At 40.9% G+C, this 19,259-nt stretch overlaps 1 protein-coding gene and 1 long non-coding RNA gene across 3 annotated transcripts; both read right to left on the bottom strand.

Moving 5' to 3' along the window:
- Nucleotides 1–274: 274 nt before the first annotated feature.
- On the bottom strand, nucleotides 275–9,739 carry LOC137830958 (uncharacterized). Of its 2 annotated transcripts, none has more exons than XR_011084296.1 (4): nucleotides 9,496–9,739; nucleotides 9,169–9,400; nucleotides 1,867–6,734; nucleotides 275–304 (listed from the first exon to the last, which is right to left on the bottom strand). It is a non-coding gene; the product is annotated as an uncharacterized lncRNA (long non-coding RNA). The 2 variants fall into 2 exon arrangements; XR_011084297.1 differs by having other exon boundaries at nucleotides 1,867–6,723.
- A 3,732-nt stretch (nucleotides 9,740–13,471) lies between these two features.
- LOC137833248 (uncharacterized) lies at nucleotides 13,472–13,849 on the bottom strand. The gene has a single exon (XM_068641608.1). The coding sequence runs from the start codon at nucleotides 13,847–13,849 to the stop codon at nucleotides 13,472–13,474; it is 378 nt and encodes a 125-aa protein (XP_068497709.1).
- Nucleotides 13,850–19,259: the final 5,410 nt, after the last annotated feature.

Raw genomic sequence — 19,259 nt, 5'->3', positions numbered from 1 at the left:
CCCCTCTTTTACTATTTACACATTACTTTGTTTTCTATTACATCTTTCTCTACTTTGGCCCAAAATACAAGGACCAAAACTTCCTAACTACTCTATACAATTTTACAAGGCTAAGAAGAAGAAAAAGACTTTACAAACTCTTTATTAAAACTCGATCTTCGTCTATCTCTTGGCCAAAAGTTTTGAGGCTGGACGGTTTCCATCATCCCCTCCCTCTTGAAAGGATCTGTCCTCAGATCTGAATGATGCTCAATGACAGCAACCTCTGTTTATTTGATGTTTTCCTCCTGGGTCAAATGTCAATCTACAATAAACAACATCAAACAAACATGAGATAAATTTCTTTTTTTAAAAGAAAATTAAAACAAAAGAAAACTAAACAAAAATAAGGTCCTTTATCTTTAAATTTCTTTTAAAGAAAAACATAAGGCCCCTTTCAAAAATATTTTTGTTCACTTTGTGTTGTTTATTGCCCAAGCTAGGCAACAACATCACAAAGTTTGGTTTTTGAGATTTTTGTAAAGAAGAATGAGCATTATATAATTGAAAAGAAGAGTTCAAAGTATTGCAATCCCCCTTTAAGGATTCTTTCTCAGCCATGCTTTGAGGGAGTGTCATAAAAGGTTTTCTTCTTCTTCGTGGGTTTCCTCTTCTTTTTTTTCAATCAAACATTCTTCTGATTCAGCTCCAAACATAGATTTTTCTTCAAGCACATCCTCACAAGGGTTTTCTAGAGAAGATAAAATGTTATCAATATATGATTCAACTCCAGAAAAAGAGTTTTTTATACTTTCTTTTTTTATCATCACTTTCTCTCTCTTTTCTTTCTCTTCTCTATCTTTCCTTTCGTTGTCCTCTCTTTCCCTTTATCCTTCTCTTCTTTCTTTCTGACAAGAGCTTGAAATTTTCTCTAAACTCATTTTCTCTTATAACATATTCTTTTTCTCTGTATATAAAATTTCTTCCTTTTTCTACAAGCTCTTTCATTTCTTCTCTAAGCTTTTTCTTTTTCACATATGAAGGTGGAACAAACTTTCTTCTCATACACATCTTCAATTCATCCCAATTCAATATTTCTGATTTTCTACCAATTCTAACATCAGCTTCCCTTTGTATCCACCAAGACCTAGCATATTCTTGAAAACTTAGGGTAGCCATGGAAAATTTTCTAAATTCATCCAATTGATGTTTTTCAAAGATTTGATCAACTTTTGTTTCCCATTCTAAATATGCTTCAACATTTTTATTTCCATCAAAGTAAGGAATGTATACTTCAGACTCAGTAGAATAATATAAACTTCTAGGCTCAAAACACATCCTTCCTTTTTTTTATAATGAGGATTATAAATCTTTCTACTATGACAAGAAGTATACATAGACATATTAAGCTTTGTATTTAAAAGATTTTTCACAAGAAGGAAAGTGAGTTTAGCACACAAGGTAAATTCCCAGGAAAGAGAGGTGGGTCACAATGGACACTCTTAAGTACCAAGTCTTTCCTAGCCAGAACTTATCCCAATGCACTTCACAAATCTCCTTCCAATGAAAACTTCTTCAACACAAACAAAGAGTTTTCTAAAGAAAGAAACTAAAAGAAAGCTTTTAAAATCTAAGAATTTAAATTGCAAAAATTTAAACTAGATGACTCCTAATGGTGAGGCTTGTAGGCACTTGTGAACCTTCAAGACACACTCACCGTCTAAAGCGTGTATCTAATAAGAAAATTAAAGAAACTTGTAGGAGATGGAAGAACACCAAAGTCTCTTCCAAGACACCTAAAGTAAAGATAATGGCCAAATTACAAAACAATTGAAATCACACAAAATTTTAAAAAAATAATCTTCAAAGTTCTCTTTCTTCTCTCACAAGTGTTTCTCTCCAAGCCTTTACTTGTTTGTCCTCCAAAGGTGAGTACCCCTTGCAAAGTCCTTTGCCTTCTCTTAGGATGCTACCTAGAAGTTAGCTCAATTCTCACAAAGAACAAATTCAAGGTATATTCCACTTCAAGAGGTCAATAATAAAAGCAATAAAAGCTCAATTTGAAGAGTGAAACTCAAAGGAGATTAGAGATGACAAACACAAAGATTATCCATAAAATCAAGACAAGCAAGAAATTAAAGGTTTTCAAGAAAGTAGCACTCAAAAGAAGCACCTAAAGATTGGCACTAGAATTGGATTACAAAAAGAAAAACAAAGAATGATGAAAATTCTTAGTAGACCATGAAATCCAAAATGTTGCTGCCCAATGTAGCTTGGTCCAAATTAAAAATTGTAATCCTGCTTTTCGTAACTCCAAAATTACTGCACTAAAATTCTTCAATTAGAATTGTGCAGCCCAAGTTATCGTGTTGTTTCACTCCAATTTCATGCGAATCCCAACTTCTACACTGTTCTTCTCAATTCAATTGGCCATTCAATCTGAACATATGATGCAAGTTCACGTACGACCACCCACTATTTGTCTCAATTCTATTTTCGTGGGTCCCACAATTTCTCAAATGTATCTTTGAGTGAACATTGTTGCTGCACCCAAATTTTGCTCACATGTATTACAAAAGTAATTGTTGGAAGCAAATAAATTTTCTGAACTGTAGATCCCGCACCAATTCTAGAAGTGAAGTCAAATTATCAAACAGATGGTGTGCTGAAAAATAAAAATCTGCACCAATTCTAAAACAACTCCAATTGCTACTGCTCAAAATTCACGCTGTGCTAGTTAGAAAATTGCACCTAGCAGTAATTTGATTCAAACAGCAGCACCAAAGAAAAAAAATGACGTAAAATTCAGAGGCACAGTTTCAAAATTGAATCAATGATGCAGAGAATTCAAGTCATCAAATCTGAATCAGAACAGCTAGTATGAAGACCTACGATTGTCAATTGCAATTTTAAAATTCACCAACAGCTTCACTTTTCCAATTTCACAAGCTAAACCAGAAAATTCAGCACCAAGACAGCAACTACATGGCACCAAAGTCAGAAACTATAATTTCTACTAACCACGAGGAATTCAATTTCCAATTAACCAGTGAATGCAACCAATCTTATGCATAAATTCTGCACTGAAGTAGGCAAAACTGCACCAACAATAAAGAACTGAACTGTTTTGTTTGAATTGCAACTTAATCACAAAAATCACCTCTGAATCAAATACGGAAGTTGCGAATTCAATTCCAGCTAGCACAAATCAATAACAAGTATTTACCAATACAGTTCTTGCAATTCAATCACACTCCAATGCCAATTTCAGTGTTTTATATTTTAAACAAACAGTTGGCGCGCACACTTCAATGTATCAAACTGACTCAACAATTACAAAGTATTTTCCAGAAACGCTAAATTATGAATTGGAATAACTCTCTAGAAATTGCTTCACCTTAATCAATTGAATGACTAACCTTCTCAAAATCACTTCAATTTCAGTTCCACGTTTGAGAAGACGAAGCTGTGTGCACAATCATATAGTGCAGTTTCTTCGTTCCTCTACTGATGGCATTTTCATGAAGGTCTTCTTGAATCATGTAAGAAAATGGTGCGGAAGCTATGAAGGTGTGTGTGTAAGATCCTCCTAAGAGTGGTGTTGATCTTGAAGGTGCATGATAGGTATGATTATAGGGAGGTTCGGCCAGCCCAAGGAGAGGTGAAGGAAGTGAAGTTTAGAGCCTAGAATTCTAGGAGAAGCAAAGCTTGGCACAAAATGACAGCATAACTTTATTCACAATAAACTTGAAAATACAATGTGTAGGCTCCTCATTTTATAGGCTAAGGAGGACCATAATGCAACCCTAATGCTAGCCAAATGAAATGTAAATGTGAAGCACATGGGTGCACATGGCACATGGGTGTACAAATGAGCACATGGGGAGGGGTGTGTCTAGTTTTTATGCTCACCCGACATGGGCTTTCTAGACCGGCCTTGGTAAATTTAGAGGTTTTTTTAGAAACTCTAAGTTTACCTAGGTTGGTGTTTTAGGTGCCAAAATTAATTCTAAGAAAATTACAAATAAAGTTCCTATGCTAATTTTGACAAGAAATTAAAGTCTACTCTACACTAGAGTTTATGGCATTTCAACATGTAAAAGAACGTCTTGTTGGATCCTCTTGGCCATAACTCTATGGGTGGCCCAAATCTACCCTTTGGTGGGCTTGCATGTGGGCTTGTGCTTGGGCCTCTTCCATCATCCCCTCCCTCTTGAAAAGGATTTGTCCTCAAATCCATTGCTTCTTCTTCTTCATGGCTAGGGGAATGGATGTGGCTGGATGGTGTCCATCATCTCCTTCTCCTTGAGAAGATCTATCCTCAGATCTAGAGATTTGATCTCGGATAGCAGCCTCTTGCTTCTTCAACTATGCTTGCCCTCCCGGATCAAACGTCCACCTAGGGGAATTATCTAATAAAGCAAATGAGTTAGTTGAAGCAGTTATATACAAATCAATTTTATGAAGTTGCCAATTTTGTTTTTCTTTTGTTTTTGGCAACTTTTTACAATATTTCTCTTTTGATGGTTGCATGTGTTCTCTAATCCTCTCATGCTTTGTAAAATTTTCAATAGTGGTTACTTGTTCCTTAGGCATAATTCCTTTAGGAAGTGGTAACAACGCAAAAAGAGAAAGAGGATTATGTTCACATACAACTTCAAATGTAGAAATATTAGTAGTCTTGTGGACTACTCTATTGTATGCATGCGCAATAGAAAAAGGATACTCATCCCAAGAATTGTGGTTGGCTTTCATGATTTCTCTATGCATAGTAACAAGAGCTATGTTTTCAATTTTATTTTGACCATTCTTTTGAGGATGATAAGAATTTGAAAAGGACAACTTAGTTGCAAGTTTTTCCAAGAGAATCCTCAAATGATGGTTTTCAAATTTTGGAGCTCTATCCAACACTAAGTTTGAAGAGAAACCATGAAGACTTGTCACTTCTTTAAGGAAGAGTTTATCCATGTCTATGACAATGGAATCAAAACCTTTTGTTGTCCTAGGAAGATCTAATATGAAATTTAGGCTTATGTCTTCCCAAGGATCATTTGCAAAAGGTGAAGGAGTATAGAGTTCATGAGACATCGCCTTAGATGTATTTTTAAAACACGGAATGTATCTAGGGTAATGTCTTTGAACATCTTTTCTCATGGGTGACAATAATTTTCCTTTTAAAAGCTCTAGAGTTTTATCAACTCTATTTTGACCCATGAGTTCTCCTTCATGAAGAATTTCTCTTTTATGTGTGAAGGTAGTCTCGTTGATACAACCTTTGTTCATGGAAATTTCAATTCTTTGCAAAGGTTGTCTCAATAAGACATGACAAGTTTCTTTAGGCACTACTTCACATAAAAAATTGTCTTTGTAGATGCCTATAGATGACTTGACCTTCACTTGGTGATATCTTGGCATGTATGTAAAATAATCTACTATATTTTTATCTATGCAAGCCTTTTTTAAGGATTCTTCTTTTTTTTTCTAGGCTTGCAAGTGTTCCTTTACAAAAGGTAAGGCTAGGTTGTTCAACAAGAGGTATATTTTCAAATGTATTTTCAACTTTTCCTTCTTGTTGAATGACCTTGTGGGAAGGAACACTCTTCTCCCACGCCTTTTGTTTTCCAAGGGTTTTCTCTTGCTTTTCTATTTTTACATTTTCTTCACTCTCACTAGCTTCTTTTTCTTGGCTACTATTCTCATCTTTGTCCCTTAAGATCATAGATCTTTCATTGAAACATTGAGATGCTAATTGATCATTGCCAAGGTATTCTAAACATGGAATTTCTCTAGCTTGAGTGTGAGAGATATGCTTGGTTAGGTTTTCTTGTCTCTCTTTCCTAGCTCTCCTAGGGAATTGTTGATGATATTCATTTTTCCTAAGACTTTCTTCCCCAAGATAATCATGATGTTTAGAGCTAGATGCATGAGAATGTAATTTTTTTGAAAATTGAGACTTCTCATTCTTTGCTTTAGTCAATTCATTAGTTTTGATCTCATTCTCCAATTATTTAGATGAAATTGATTGAATATCCTTAGTAAGTTGTTTCAAAATAGATTTCAAGGATTTCACCTCACTTTTAAGAGATTTAGAGGAGTGAGAAGACATGACTAAAACTTTGTGTGTAGAAGTATTTTACCTTGAGAAAAATTTAGGGAAGTCAAAGAAGGTAGTCTTCCAGGTAAGGGAGGTGAGTCACAAAGGACTACTTAAGTACCAAGCCTTTGCCTTAGCCAAAAACTATCCCTCAATGTCTTCACACAAAACTTCCTCTTAGTAAACTACTTAAAACACAATTAAGTTGAGAAATCAAAACTTTTTTTTTTCAATGCAAGAAAACAAATGTATGCTAACTAATCAACAAAGCTAGACGGTTTGACACAAACTTAACAAAATAATCATGCAAAGCGTCACTAACTAAGCAAAAGAAAAGGCAATTACAAACAATTAACAATTGCCAATTAAGAATTCTATACTAGTCGGCCCTCGGTGAGGCTTCTTGGACACTTTGAGCCCTTGAAGACACACTCACCGTCTAAATCGTAATTAAGAGGTAATTAACACAAATTAAGTTGCAAGGAAAATAAGAAAACTCCCTTTGTTGATCCTTTTTTTGCTAAATGCACTTTCTTGTTGTCTTTGCTTGTTGGCCCTCCAAGTGTTTGTAGTGTTTTTCAAGAAAGCTTGTTTCGGCCTTGGCTTTGTTTTCCCTTATAATGAAGGTTTTAATTCTCCAATTCCAGCACCTATCAAAAGACTAGACCTTACCCAAGTCAAGTTTCCATTCAATTAAGCACCAAAGGAGAAATAAATTCCAGCACCAAATTAGAGGTCAAAGAACAAAAGCAAGAAACAATTTTAATTGAATAAAACAGTACCACCAAAAGGAGTTAGATTATGACAACTAGAAAGAGGTCCAAGAAATATTAAGCAAGCAAATAAAAGGTACCAAAATAAAGGTAGGCACACAAAAGAATCCTAAGAATGGCACTAGAATTAGATGACCAAATAAAAAAAACAGCACCATTGGAAAATGTTGTGGGCCAGAAACGTGTTTTTCCCCAATTTATGCTGAGCTTTGTTTTTAAGATATGATTCTTAAATTTGATATGCAAGATATTCAAGATCTTAGCTAAAATCTGGCTTTGGAATCACTCAAAACGCATGCACCAATTTTTTTTAATAAATTTTGCAATTTTGGTGTTCCGTTACGCCAGCTGTAGCGCCTCAGATTTGCACACTGATTTTAAAAGATTTATCATTTTTTTCTGTTGATTCTTTTGGACTAATTATTTTTTTTCCTTTCTATAACACTTCAAACTTGCAAATTCCTGAGAATCAAAATTTTCCTATGAGTGGAAATATTTTTCTGGAACAAAACAGCCAGCACAGAAAAATTTGAAACAGGGGATTCTGGAAACTAGAAACAAAAACAGCAAGATACCAAAATTTAAACACAATGGAAATTTGTGAAATAGAATTGTGTAGGATCTAAACACAATATGAACTCAAACTAAAATTAAAAAGGCACCAAAAGATTCAAAGAACAGCAGATTCAAAGCAATTAAAGATACCCAAAATCAAGAAACAATCAAGCCAAATAAAGGACTACTAAGAATTGTTGACATTGTGGATGAACATGACTTGACAAAACATATAAGATTCAGAAATTAAGACTCAAAAGCATAATATGAATCAAATAAGAAAGCAATAAAGACTCAAAAGCCTAAAAGAAAATAGCAACTCAAAGGTGTATGGAATCCTATCACAATTTGCACAAGAACTTGTTCAAGATCAATTGAACAAAAGTGCTTCGGTTGGATCTTCCACAAAGCACACCAAAACAAATTAAAATGCAAAAAACAGCAAGACAATTATGGAAAAGATAAACAACATGAAATAAAAGAAGAACTAGAAATGAAAAGACCAAAAGCAACTCATCTTGAAGAACCCAAGCTCATGATACCAAATGATGGCATTTCATGAAGGTCTTCTTGAATCATGTAAGAAAAGTGGTGCGGAAGCTATGAAGGTGTGCATGCTAGATCCTCCTAAGAGTGGAATAACTCTCTAGAAATTGCTTCACCTTAATCAATTGAATGACTAACCTTCTCAAAATCACTTCAATTTCAGTTCCACGTTTGAGAAGACGAAGCTGTGTGCACAATCATAGAGTGCAGTTTCTTCGTTCCTCTACTGATGGCATTTTCATGAAGGTCTTCTTGAATCATGTAAGAAAATGGTGCGGAAGCTATGAAGGTGTGTGTGCAAGATCCTCCTAAGAGTGGTGTTGATCTTGAAGGTGCATGATAAGTATGATTATAGGGAGGTTCGACCAGCCCAAGGAGAGGTGAAGGAAGTGAAGTTTAGAGCCTAGAATTCTAGGAGAAGCAAAGCTTGGCACAAAATGGCAGCATAACTTTACTCACAATAAACTTGAAAATACAAGGTGTAGGCTCCTCCTTTTATAGGCTAAGGAGGACCATAATGCAACCCTAATGCTAGCCAAATGAAATGTAAATGTGAAGCACATGGGTGCACATGGCACATGGGTGTACAAATGAGCACATGGGGAGGGGTGTGTCTAGTTTTTATGCTCACCCGACATGGGCTTTCTAGACCGGCCTTGGTAAATTTAGAGGTTTTTTTAGAAACTCTAAGTTTACCTAGGTTGGTGTTTTAGGTGCCAAAATTAATTCTAAGAAAATTACAAATAAAGTTCCTATGCTAATTTTGACAAGAAATTAAAGTCTACTCTACACTAGAGTTTATGGCATTTGAACATGTAAAAGAACGTCTTCTTGGATCCTCTTGGCCATAACTCTATGGGTGGCCCAAATCTACCCTTTGGTGGGCTTGCATGTGGGCTTGTGCTTGGTCCTCTTCCATCATCTACTCTAGTCACTAGAGAACGCCGCACCAGTTCTTTGATTAATCCAACACAAATCCGTTCGTTCAACGTCTCGATCACGATTCTCGATTTGTACCGAAAAGAACTTAATAGTGTTCAAATTGCTCAGGACAAAACGACGAATAAAACAAATTGCTTCAATGCTTTAACAATCCAGTGCAGAAACCGATTTCAATCATAGATTTCCAAAATCGCTCCAAAAAGAAATGAAGAACCAGATGAACGCAAAAGCAGAATCACAAATCTTCGGAATCGGAAGTGAAGTGGAAGAAGAACTTACATGAATAAATTCATTCTTCACTGTTTTAATTCTTCGATTTTCGATTCACCAAACCAACTCGATCGTGATTCAAACAGATTTCTCCGATCGTCTTCTCCGTTCACCGGTTTCGCTGGAAAACGCCACTACCGTTTGCTATTCTTCCGTTTCCAATACCTCCACGCGCGATTCCGATTTAGGTCATCGGAAATCACTAACCTCCGATTGGCACCGTTACTATTCTTCGATCAATCTTCGCGCACCGATTCAAAATGAAGCCAAAGAAGAAAAATGAAGCAGAAGATGAAGAACAATCAACACAAATCGCACTAGATATGCTATTCGTACCTCTGGATTCACTGTCCGCACCAAATATCCAATGAGATCTCCAAACAGGTTCAGATAAACATGCACAGCACTGGAATCGCTTTTTGAACCACGAAAAACTTTCGGAAAATTTTCAAGAATTTTCGAAAATGAATTTTGGAGAAGATGATAATGGAAACCTAACTTTAAAGAAAATTGCTAATGATCTAGTAGCAATTTATGAACTCAAAAATGAAAATCAAAAGCACTCAAGAGCTCTAATCTATGAAGATATTTGAAAAAAAACTTTAAAAAGTTCAACTAATGGAGTTTATGACAAATTTTGACTAAACATGACTCTAGACAAAACATATATGATTATAAAATCAAAATGACTCAATTATATGAAAATTTCACCAAACAAATTTGAAGAAAACTCAAAAAAATTCAAAAGCACACATGAACATAAACACAAGAACACCTAAAAGCACATACATGAAGGTTCAAGTAAGAACAATTAATTTGAACTGAACAAAAAGACAAAATCAATCGGTAAACATTCAAGACAATCAAGAACATTATGAACAACACGGAATTTAGAAAAAAATAGAAGAAGATCTTACAACCATAGCTCTGAATACCAAATGATGGAAAAACGATCTTCTTCTAGTAATGATCTTTGTAATTTCTTCTTTGGATGAATGATGAAGGAGATATGATGAGCGGAAGCATTAAAGAAACTCAAGAGGAGTTTCCATGGATTGAAGTGGAGTAGGAATTTGTGAGAGTGAGAGGTGAGGCCAACTCACTAGGAAATAGTCTAGGCTAAGTCTTGAAGGAGACTAACCTAGGGATAACTTAAGAACAAGTAGAATGGCCAAAATTAGGCAGCATTTCATTACTAATTCAAAGTTAAAGAAATACATGTACAAGAGACTCCTATTTATAGGATAAAGTCTCTCAAAAACTCTCAAATGAGAGTGTGACAAGTGTCACCACCTTATTGGTGCAAATCCTCTCCATTAAGGAGAAGACATGTGGAGACTCATGCCTTCCTTGCCTACATTTCTATTTGCACCCCTCTTTTACTATTTACACATTACTTTGTTTTCTATTTACATCTTTCTCTACTTTGGCCCAAAATACAAGGACCAAAACTTCCTAACTACTCTATACAATTTTACAAGGCTAAGAAGAAGAAAAAGACTTTACAAACTCTTTATTAAAGCTCAATCTTCGTCTATCTTCTTGGCCAAAAGTTTTGAGGCTGGACGGTTTCCATCATAAGGGCTTCAAAGGGAAGTTCTTTAGGGTGTGATGCACCGAGCACAACCCCACTTTGTTGGACGGGTTCCCCCTATACTGGGTGAGGGAACTAAGACTTAAGAAACCTAAAACTCTCGAGGAACTGGCCCTTCCTGATCGCGATGTGTGTCAGGTTCTCTCGAGTCTAGGGGCAGTGTTCAACACTGCCCAACTGATCAAACATGAGTTCAGCGCCTCAGGCATCAGGGGCTACATCGATTCGTCTCTACTATTGTTCTTTTACTTCAGTGTGTTTGCTTGTTATTGAGTGTTCTGCTTCTTCATACTTATGTATTTGCTAACCCCCATTATTGTCTTCTCATGTTTTCCTATCTTGGTGTAGGCATGGTACTCAACGCAGAAAAGAGAGTTAGGCTAGCTGACGCCCTTGCTCGTCGCCAAGGGGTGCCTGGTGCCTCAGCTCCTTCCGCTCCCATCACTGTGCCTTCCCCAGCCCCTTCTGCTCCCATCGTCGCGGTCCCCCTTGCGCTCAAAGGTGGCGGCGAGAGCGCCCCTGGAGATGAGCAAACTCCATTCGCCCCCGAGCTGCCCGCTGTCCTTCAGCTTGCCCTCAAAAGCTTCCAGCGAGGGGCATCGGAGGACTTGGAGGAGGATGTAATAAGAGAACGCCTGGGCCTCAGTCTTGGCGAATTCCTTGCCCAATCAAACGCCCTCACAAGAAAGACTGAGGCAAGGATCAAGGAGCAACTGGCTCTGGTGGAGGCTAAAGCTAAGGAAGACCTGGCCTTGGTGGAGGTGAAGGCCAAGGAAGACCTGGCTTTGGCGGAGGAGAAGAAGAAAGAGGACCTGGCCCAACTGGTTCTGATCTTCACCAATCGTGAAACTGCTCTGGATCAAGAGATAAGCAGCCTCCGCCAGTCCAAAAAGGAGGCCAAGAAAATACTCTTCAACAAAGGTCAAAAGTATGCTGATCTTGAGTCAAGGGTCTTGCCTTTGTGCACCAAGGTGGTGGAGCTGGAAGAAGAGGCTGAGCAAACCAAGGTTAAGATGGCCAAACTTGAGGAGAGGGCTACTAATCAAGAGGTGCAGCTTGGCCGGATGGAGGCTAAACTCACCCAACAAGCTGAGACCTTCAAGAAGACTGAGGCAGAACTCATCGAGGACGCTGCCGACGCCTACGCTGCAGGGTTCGAGGATGCTCTTGCTCAGGTTGCCTGCGTGCATCCTGAGATGGACTCCTCACCCTTCGCAACGTCGAACCACGTCGTAGATGGGCAAGTTGTGCCTAGGGCACCCCCCCTCTTAGCTTGTATTTGGTCTTTCAACAAAACAATCTTCTTCATATTTATAAATGCTTGGTTTGCTTTCACTGTCTGAATTGTTAATTGCTTTAAACTTTAACTACTTGAACCTGCTTGATGTTTTCTTTATCTTAACTTGTTGAATAATATACTTTATCTTACTTTGACTTGCATTCTTCGTGTTTGATTGTTCAGTGTAGTGGCTCGCAGTAACACAACGCCTTCGACGAACACTCGAACCTTAGGTAGCACACTTACCTACCCCCGCCCTACTGTATACTCTTCTTTAGGCAGTGGGGGTTTGCATACTAACATGTAACTAACATCACCCTCAAACACAAATGTGAGGGAACTTCTAGTTGTCATTCTTCGAACCTACTTCATAAGGCACAACAGAGAGAGGCCTTCTAACTGACTCTGCTCCTATCTTACTAAGTAAGGAGGTGCTTTACTGATGTCGTTGGCGAGTCGTGCTGTCCTTCTAGACCGCACTGTCTCCATTATGGTGCTCTCACTCGAGAGAGAGGGTGTTCTCTATGAACCAACTTGTCCAGTCTCGAGACTTCTAGCCCGAAGAGAAACTCATAACTGAACTCGTCCTGGTTGTATAAAGTCAAGGGAGAATTTAACTGGCGAACCTTACCTCTTTCCCCTGGTGTTCTCACTCGAATGGGAGGGGAGGCATTCTCTACGAACCATCCCGCTCACCCTTGAGACTTATAACCCATGGGATAGGTTCTGAACTGATCTCGCCCTTACTTAAAGTTAGGGGAGGATTTAATTGTGAATTGCGTTGCTTAGCCTTGGCATTCTCACTCGAGGGAGACGTGTCCTCTGCGAACCTACCTTTCCCGCTTCCGAGACTTCTAACCCAAGGAACAACTTATAACTGACCTCATCTCCGCCCAAAGGCGAAAGAGGATTTTACTGGTGAACCATTTCGTTCAACCTTGGCGTTCTCACTCGAGGGGGAGGCGTTCTCTGCGAACCTACCTTTCCCGCACTCGAGACCTCTAACACAAGGGAACGGTTTGTATCTGACCTCATCTTCGCTCAAAGGCAAAGAAGGATTTCACTGGTGAACCTTACTTGTTCATTCTTGGTGTTCTCACTCGAGGGGGAGGTTTTCTCTGTTAACCTACCATTCCCACTCTCGAGACTTCTAAACCAAGCGAACGGTTCGTAACTGACCTCGTCATAGCTCAAAGGCGAAGGAGGATTTCTCTGGTGAACCATTTCGTTCAACCTTGGCGTTCTCACTTGAGGGGGAGGCGTTCTCTGTGAACCTACCTTTCCCACTCTCAAGACCTCTAACGCAAGGCGACGGTTCGTAACTGCATTGTACAAAAATTCGAGAATATACTTCAATCGATTTTTATTGGGTGACCTCGTTAAAAACCCCTTATAAGGGAAAAAGAGCGTCCCCTAAGAACTATGTACAATGCTAAATTTTAACTGAAGTAAAACTTGAGGTTGGTCGCATTCCATGTATGAGGAATTGCGCCTCTCTTCAGCGTCTCAAGCCTGTATGCCCCATTCCCAAAGGCCTTTGTCACTCTGAAAGGACCAGTCCACTTGGGAGACAGCTTGTTCTCCAATTGATATGGGTGGGCCTTCCGCATCACCAGGTCGGCGACCTGGAACTGGCGAGGCTTCAGCTTCGAGCTGTGCTTATACTCCACCCTTCTCTTTAATGCTTCAGCTTTAATTCTTGCTTCCTCCCTGACTTCATCCAGTAGGTCCAAGTTCACCTTTCTCTCTTCGTTAGACTTTTTAGCCACGAAGTTTTGGAAGCGTGGCGAGCTCTCCTGGATCTCCACGGGAATCATCGCATCTGACCCATACACCAAGCTGAAGGGTGTCTCTCTGGTGGTGGACTGGGAAGTGGTGTGGTAAGCCCACTCAATTCTAGGAACCTCCTCTGCTTAGGTTCCTTTGGCCTTTTCGAGCCTTCTCTTCATACCTCTGAGCCGGACTCTGTTGGCAGACTCGACCTGCCCATTTGTCTAGAGGTGCTCAACTGATGCGAACACCTGCTTTATTCCAACTTCTGAGCATAACTTGCCCAGTTGTTGGCTTGCAAACTGTGTGTCGTTATCAGACACCAAACACTTCGGTACCCCGAAGCGGCACACTATGTTCTTCCACACGAAGTGCTGGATCTTGTGGGTCGTGATTTGCGCCACTAGCTCAACCTCTATCCACTTCGTGAAGTACTCTATGGCAACCACGAGGTAATCCATCTGCCTTATTGCCAAGGGAAAGGGTCCTAGGATATCAATTCCCCATGTATGGAATGGTCAGGGGCTGTAAATCGACCTGAGCTCTTCTGGTGGCGCCTTGTGCCAATCTGCGTGTTGCTGACACTGCTTGCACTGTTGTGCGCACCTCGTGCAGTCTTCCTTTACGGTTGGCCAATAATATCCCACACGAATGGCCTTTTATGCTATGGATCGTCCATCGATGTGACTCTCACATATCCCTTCGTGGAGCTCTGCCATTATTCGTGCACATTGGTCTCCGCTTACACAGACCAAGATTGGGTGGGTGAACCCATGTCTGAACACCTTTCCATCGATGAGAGTGTACTTGGCATAATTTTTCTTTATTTTTCTGGCCTCTGTGTGCTCCAATAGGAGTATCCTATCAGCCAGGTAGCGCTTGTAGGGCGTCATCCAGGTTTCGCCTCCCTCAACCAGGAAAACCTGCATTGATTCCTCCCCCAGGACTAGATATATGCTTACCCTAGGAGTCTTCAGTGTCTCCTGGGTCAGTGACTGATGACTCCTCGCCCTTCCTTTCGTCGTGTTGATCTGGTGGACACCTACCAAGTTATTTGCGGTGAAAGTTCGAGGTGTCTTCAGGGTTTCATGTATGATTGTCCTTTGTCTGCCCCCCTTGCCTGAGCTGGCGAGCTTAGCTAGCAAGTCAGCTCGGGCATTCTACTCTCTAGGGACATGCACTGGCTCGAACACCACGAATGACCCCTTCAGCATCTGGACGTACCCTAGGTATGCGGCCATCTAAGGGTCCTTGGCCTGGTATTCTCCTGTCACTTGACCTGTGACTAATAGGGAGTCACTCTTCGCCAAAAGACTCTGCGTCCCCATCTCCTTGGCTAGTAGCATGCCAACGATGAGGGCTTTGTACTCTGATTGGTTGTTGCTAGCCTTGAAGGCGAACCATTGGACCTGCTTGATCAATAGCCCGTTCGGTCCTTCCAAGATGACACCTACCCCGCTGCCTTGTTGGTTAGAGTACCCGTCTCAGAGAGCACCCACCGGAAGTTGGCTTCCTCTTGGTGTGCATCTGTCGAGGAGAGCTCTACCATAAAATTTGCGTAGACTTGGCCTTCAATAGGGCCTCGGGGCTCGTACTAGACATCGAACTTTGAAAGCTCTACTACCCATTGTACCATTCTTCCCACCATATCCGGCTTTTGTACCTTTCGGATAGGCAGGTCTGTCATCACTACCACGGTAAAACTCTGGAAGTAGCGGCGAAGTCTCCTTGCTGAGAACACTACTGCCAAGGTTGCCTTCTCTAGGGCCTGGTATCTTACCTCAAGCCCTTGTAATACTTTACTCACAAAATAAAAAGGCTTTTGCACTTGGTCCTGCTCCTGCACAAGGACCGCATTAATCACCTGTTCCGTCACAACGAAGTACAGGCGGAGTGGAGTACCCAGTTGTGGCTTGCACAACACTGGGGATTGGCTAGGTACTCCTTCAGCTTGAGGAACGCCTTTTCACTCCCTGGTCCAGATGAACCTGTTGTTCCTCCTCAGACACTGGAAATAAGGGTGACCCTTGTCTCCTCCAACTGATACAAATCTAGACAGAGCAGCCACCCGCCCAGTCAACTGTTGCACCTCCTTCACTGAGATTGGGCTTCTCATCGCAAGGATTGCAGCGCACTTCTCGGGGTTCGCCTCTATCCCACGTTCGGTGAGTAGGAAACCCAAGAATTTACTCGCTTCCACTCCGAACACGCACTTCTCGGGGTTCAGCTTTAGTTTGTACTTAGCTATTGTCGTAAATAGCTCTTCTAAATTAGCCACTTGCTGATCTTTCACCTGTGAGGTCACCACCATGTCGTCCACATAGGTTTGCACGTTTCGCCCTATCATGAGTGCGAGTACTCTGTCCATCAACCTCTGGTAGGTGGCGTCTACATTCTTCAGCCTAAAGGGCATCACCGTGTAATAGTAGCAAGACAGCTCTGTCATGAACGTTGTCTTGCATTCGTCCCTGGGATGCATCTTCATCTGGTTGTATCCAGAAAAAACATTCAGGAAGCTAAGCATCCTGCAGCCCAAGGCGTTGTCCACCAAGGCGTCGATGCTTGGTAGAGGGTACGAGTCCTTCGGGAAAGCTTTACTGAGGTCTGTGAAGTCAACGCACATCCTCTATTTCCCATTGGCTTTCTTCACAAGGACCACGTTTGTTAGAATGGATGGCTTTAAACTAGAGGGGGGTGAATTGTTTAAAGAAGATTTTCGTAAACTTTTAAAACAAGAATGAATTTATCTCAGGAAACTATTGATAAGAAATTCAGTTTACCAAAAACAGCAAACAAAATAAGCACAACTAGAAAAACAATCGGTTGTTTCACAGAAACAATCGGTTGTTTCACAGAAACAATCGATTGTTTATACCAGCAAACAACAAATAAAACTGAAATTAAAGAGTTAGAGATAGAGAGATTGTACACAGATGCTTATACTGGTTCACTCCAAACCCAGAGTTACATCCAGTCTTCTCAGAACCCTGAGGAAATCCACTAAGCAATCACCACTTGATCACTTACACAACAACCAAGAGAATGACCTTGAACACCTCAAGAAACACACTCTCCTTAGTCAACACACCAACACCAAGATTGCTGATCTTGATCCCCTCAAGAACACAGCCAATCTCAGCAAACATAGAAACAAAACTTGTTTTACAGAGTACAAGGATTACACTTGTTACAGAAGATAATCTGAAATCAATACAAGCAGAATCCTATTCCACAGACTTTGATCAATCACACAAACTTAGCAATCTCAGCTCTTTGAAAAACTCAAAAACTCTTAGTGAAAACTTGTCAAAGATTGATTCTGAAATCTGTTATTCTGAATTTATTCAAAGATGTAGTTTGTTATCAAATCTTAACAAACTCTTAAATTGCATTAAAAGATTGGTCAAAGCATTTAATGACTGGAGCGTAAGCAGTTAAATCATTTAAAGCTCAGTCAAAGATAAAACAGTTTTTCTATTATGGTCCCAAAACAAACAATCGATTGTTTCCTCGAATCAATCGGTTTTTTTGGTTCTTAACAGTTCAACCATTTGAAAAACAGTTTTCAATCTTTTTCTCAAAACACCTAAGTACAAACAATCGGTTGTTTCGACAAAACAATCGGTTGTTTTAACTTAGTTTAAAAACATTTTACTTTCACAAAGATTGAGATGGTTATGCTTTAGATTTAGTCAAAGGGTGGATTACAAACACCAAACTACCCCAGAACTATACTAAACCAGCACAGCAACACCAAGCACAGCAAAGGCTTCAACATCCTTCAAAGGATTTGGATTCTTCAAAGCTTGAACACCACTTGGTTCAACAACGTTTGCCAACTACTCAGGGTATTGGATCTCCCTTATATGGTCAGCGCTCAGCAGCTTCTTTGTCTCTTCTTTTATGACCTGTCGCCTCTCCTCGTTGAACTTCCTTCTTCTCTGACGGGCAGGCCTGACCTGGGGGTCCATGGTGAGGCGGTGGCATAGGAAGTCTGGGTCTATGACTGACATGTCTGAGGCGGACCATGCGAAGGCATCCAGATGTCGTGTTATGACCTTGCAATCTAGTCTTGTGCTGCTTGGCCTAATGATTTTCAAAGTTTGAACGTCTTGCTTCCAATCTCCCTCTCCAGGACGTCTCCTTCTAGTTCAGGTCGCCTCTCCCGAGCGATCTTTGCATGGGCAACCCCTTCTTCACTTGGTGCCCTAGTGGTGACCATGAACACCCATCTCTTGGTCTTAAGGCTATTTTCATAGCATCACTTAAAGTCCTTCCGATCTGACTTGATGGTTATCACCTTTTCTCCCAAGTCAGGCAGCTTCATCTTCATGTGCCTCATCAACGCCACCGCCCTCAGCCTGTTCAGCGTAGGTCTACCTAGCAGTACGTAAGCGAAGAAGGCATTGACAACGAGGTACTTGATGTTCTCTGTGCGGGATGCGGCACCATCTGTAAAGGTGGTCCTTAGCTCTAGGTACCCACGCACCTCCACCTGGTCTCCCACAAAGTCGTACAAACAGCCGGTATAAGGCCTCAGTTGATTAGGGGACAACTGCAACTTGTTGAAGGTCGTCTAGAACATTACGTCTGTCGAGCTTCCCTGGTCCACCAATACACGGTGTACCTTTCTCCCTGCAGCCACTACTGATATCACCACTGGTCATTGTCGTGGGGAACAACGTCTCGGAGGTCGACTTTGGTGAAGACAAGGTCTACGTCAAGGGCTTGATCTGCCTCTTGCGCCTCTACTGTCATCACCGCTCATGCATACTTCTTACTTTGGGAAGCGGTGCATCCTCCACCTAAGAAACCCCCCAAGATGGTATGGATCTCTCCATGGATGGGCATCTCGTGCCCCTGATCCTCTCCTCGCGCTATCAAGTTTTATGCTCCCTGTGACTCCACCAAGTAGTCCTTCAGGAAATCATTCTTCACCAGCTCGTCTAACGGGTGTCCCAACGCCAAGCAGTTACGTATGGGGTGGCTAAACGCTTGGTGGAACTCACACCAAGCGTTCTTGTTAGGTCCCAACTTCTTGTATGTCTTTGCGGGTATCTTTAATCTCTCCGCTATGTTGGGGACGGTGATCAGGTCCTTCAATTCTACTACGAAGTTGTGCCTTGGTGGCACATTCTCCCTTGCGCGCCCCCTAGTATGGGACTTCCTGGGTTCGTAGGGTTGTTGCTTTGCTGGGGCCCTCTTCTCCGTCGTGGCCTCCTGCACCCTCAAGGGTTGAGGTCGACCCATTGCTCATGGACGCGTGGGAACAACGCATGTGTGCTTCTCGTTGACTTCTCCCTCCGCGACAATATGAGCCATCGCTCGACGCCTTATCTCGCCGAAAGTCTTGGGGTGGTTTCTGATGAGCGATTCGCTGAAGGGTCCTGGCACGATCCCCTACCTGAACGCATGCACCATTATAGTTTCATCCTTGGTGTTCAGCCTCACCACCTG

This window comes from Phaseolus vulgaris, chromosome 6 (assembly GCF_000499845.2).
Source record: "Phaseolus vulgaris cultivar G19833 chromosome 6, P. vulgaris v2.0, whole genome shotgun sequence".
Taxonomy (NCBI): domain Eukaryota; kingdom Viridiplantae; phylum Streptophyta; class Magnoliopsida; order Fabales; family Fabaceae; genus Phaseolus; species Phaseolus vulgaris.
This window is presented reverse-complemented; position numbering and strand designations above follow the sequence as displayed.

Bases quoted from the DNA above. Each gene is read 5' to 3' on its own strand.
- LOC137833248 (XM_068641608.1), bottom strand. From the start codon at position 13,849: ATGATTCCCGTGGAGATCCAGGAGAGCTCGCCACGCTTCCAAAACTTC.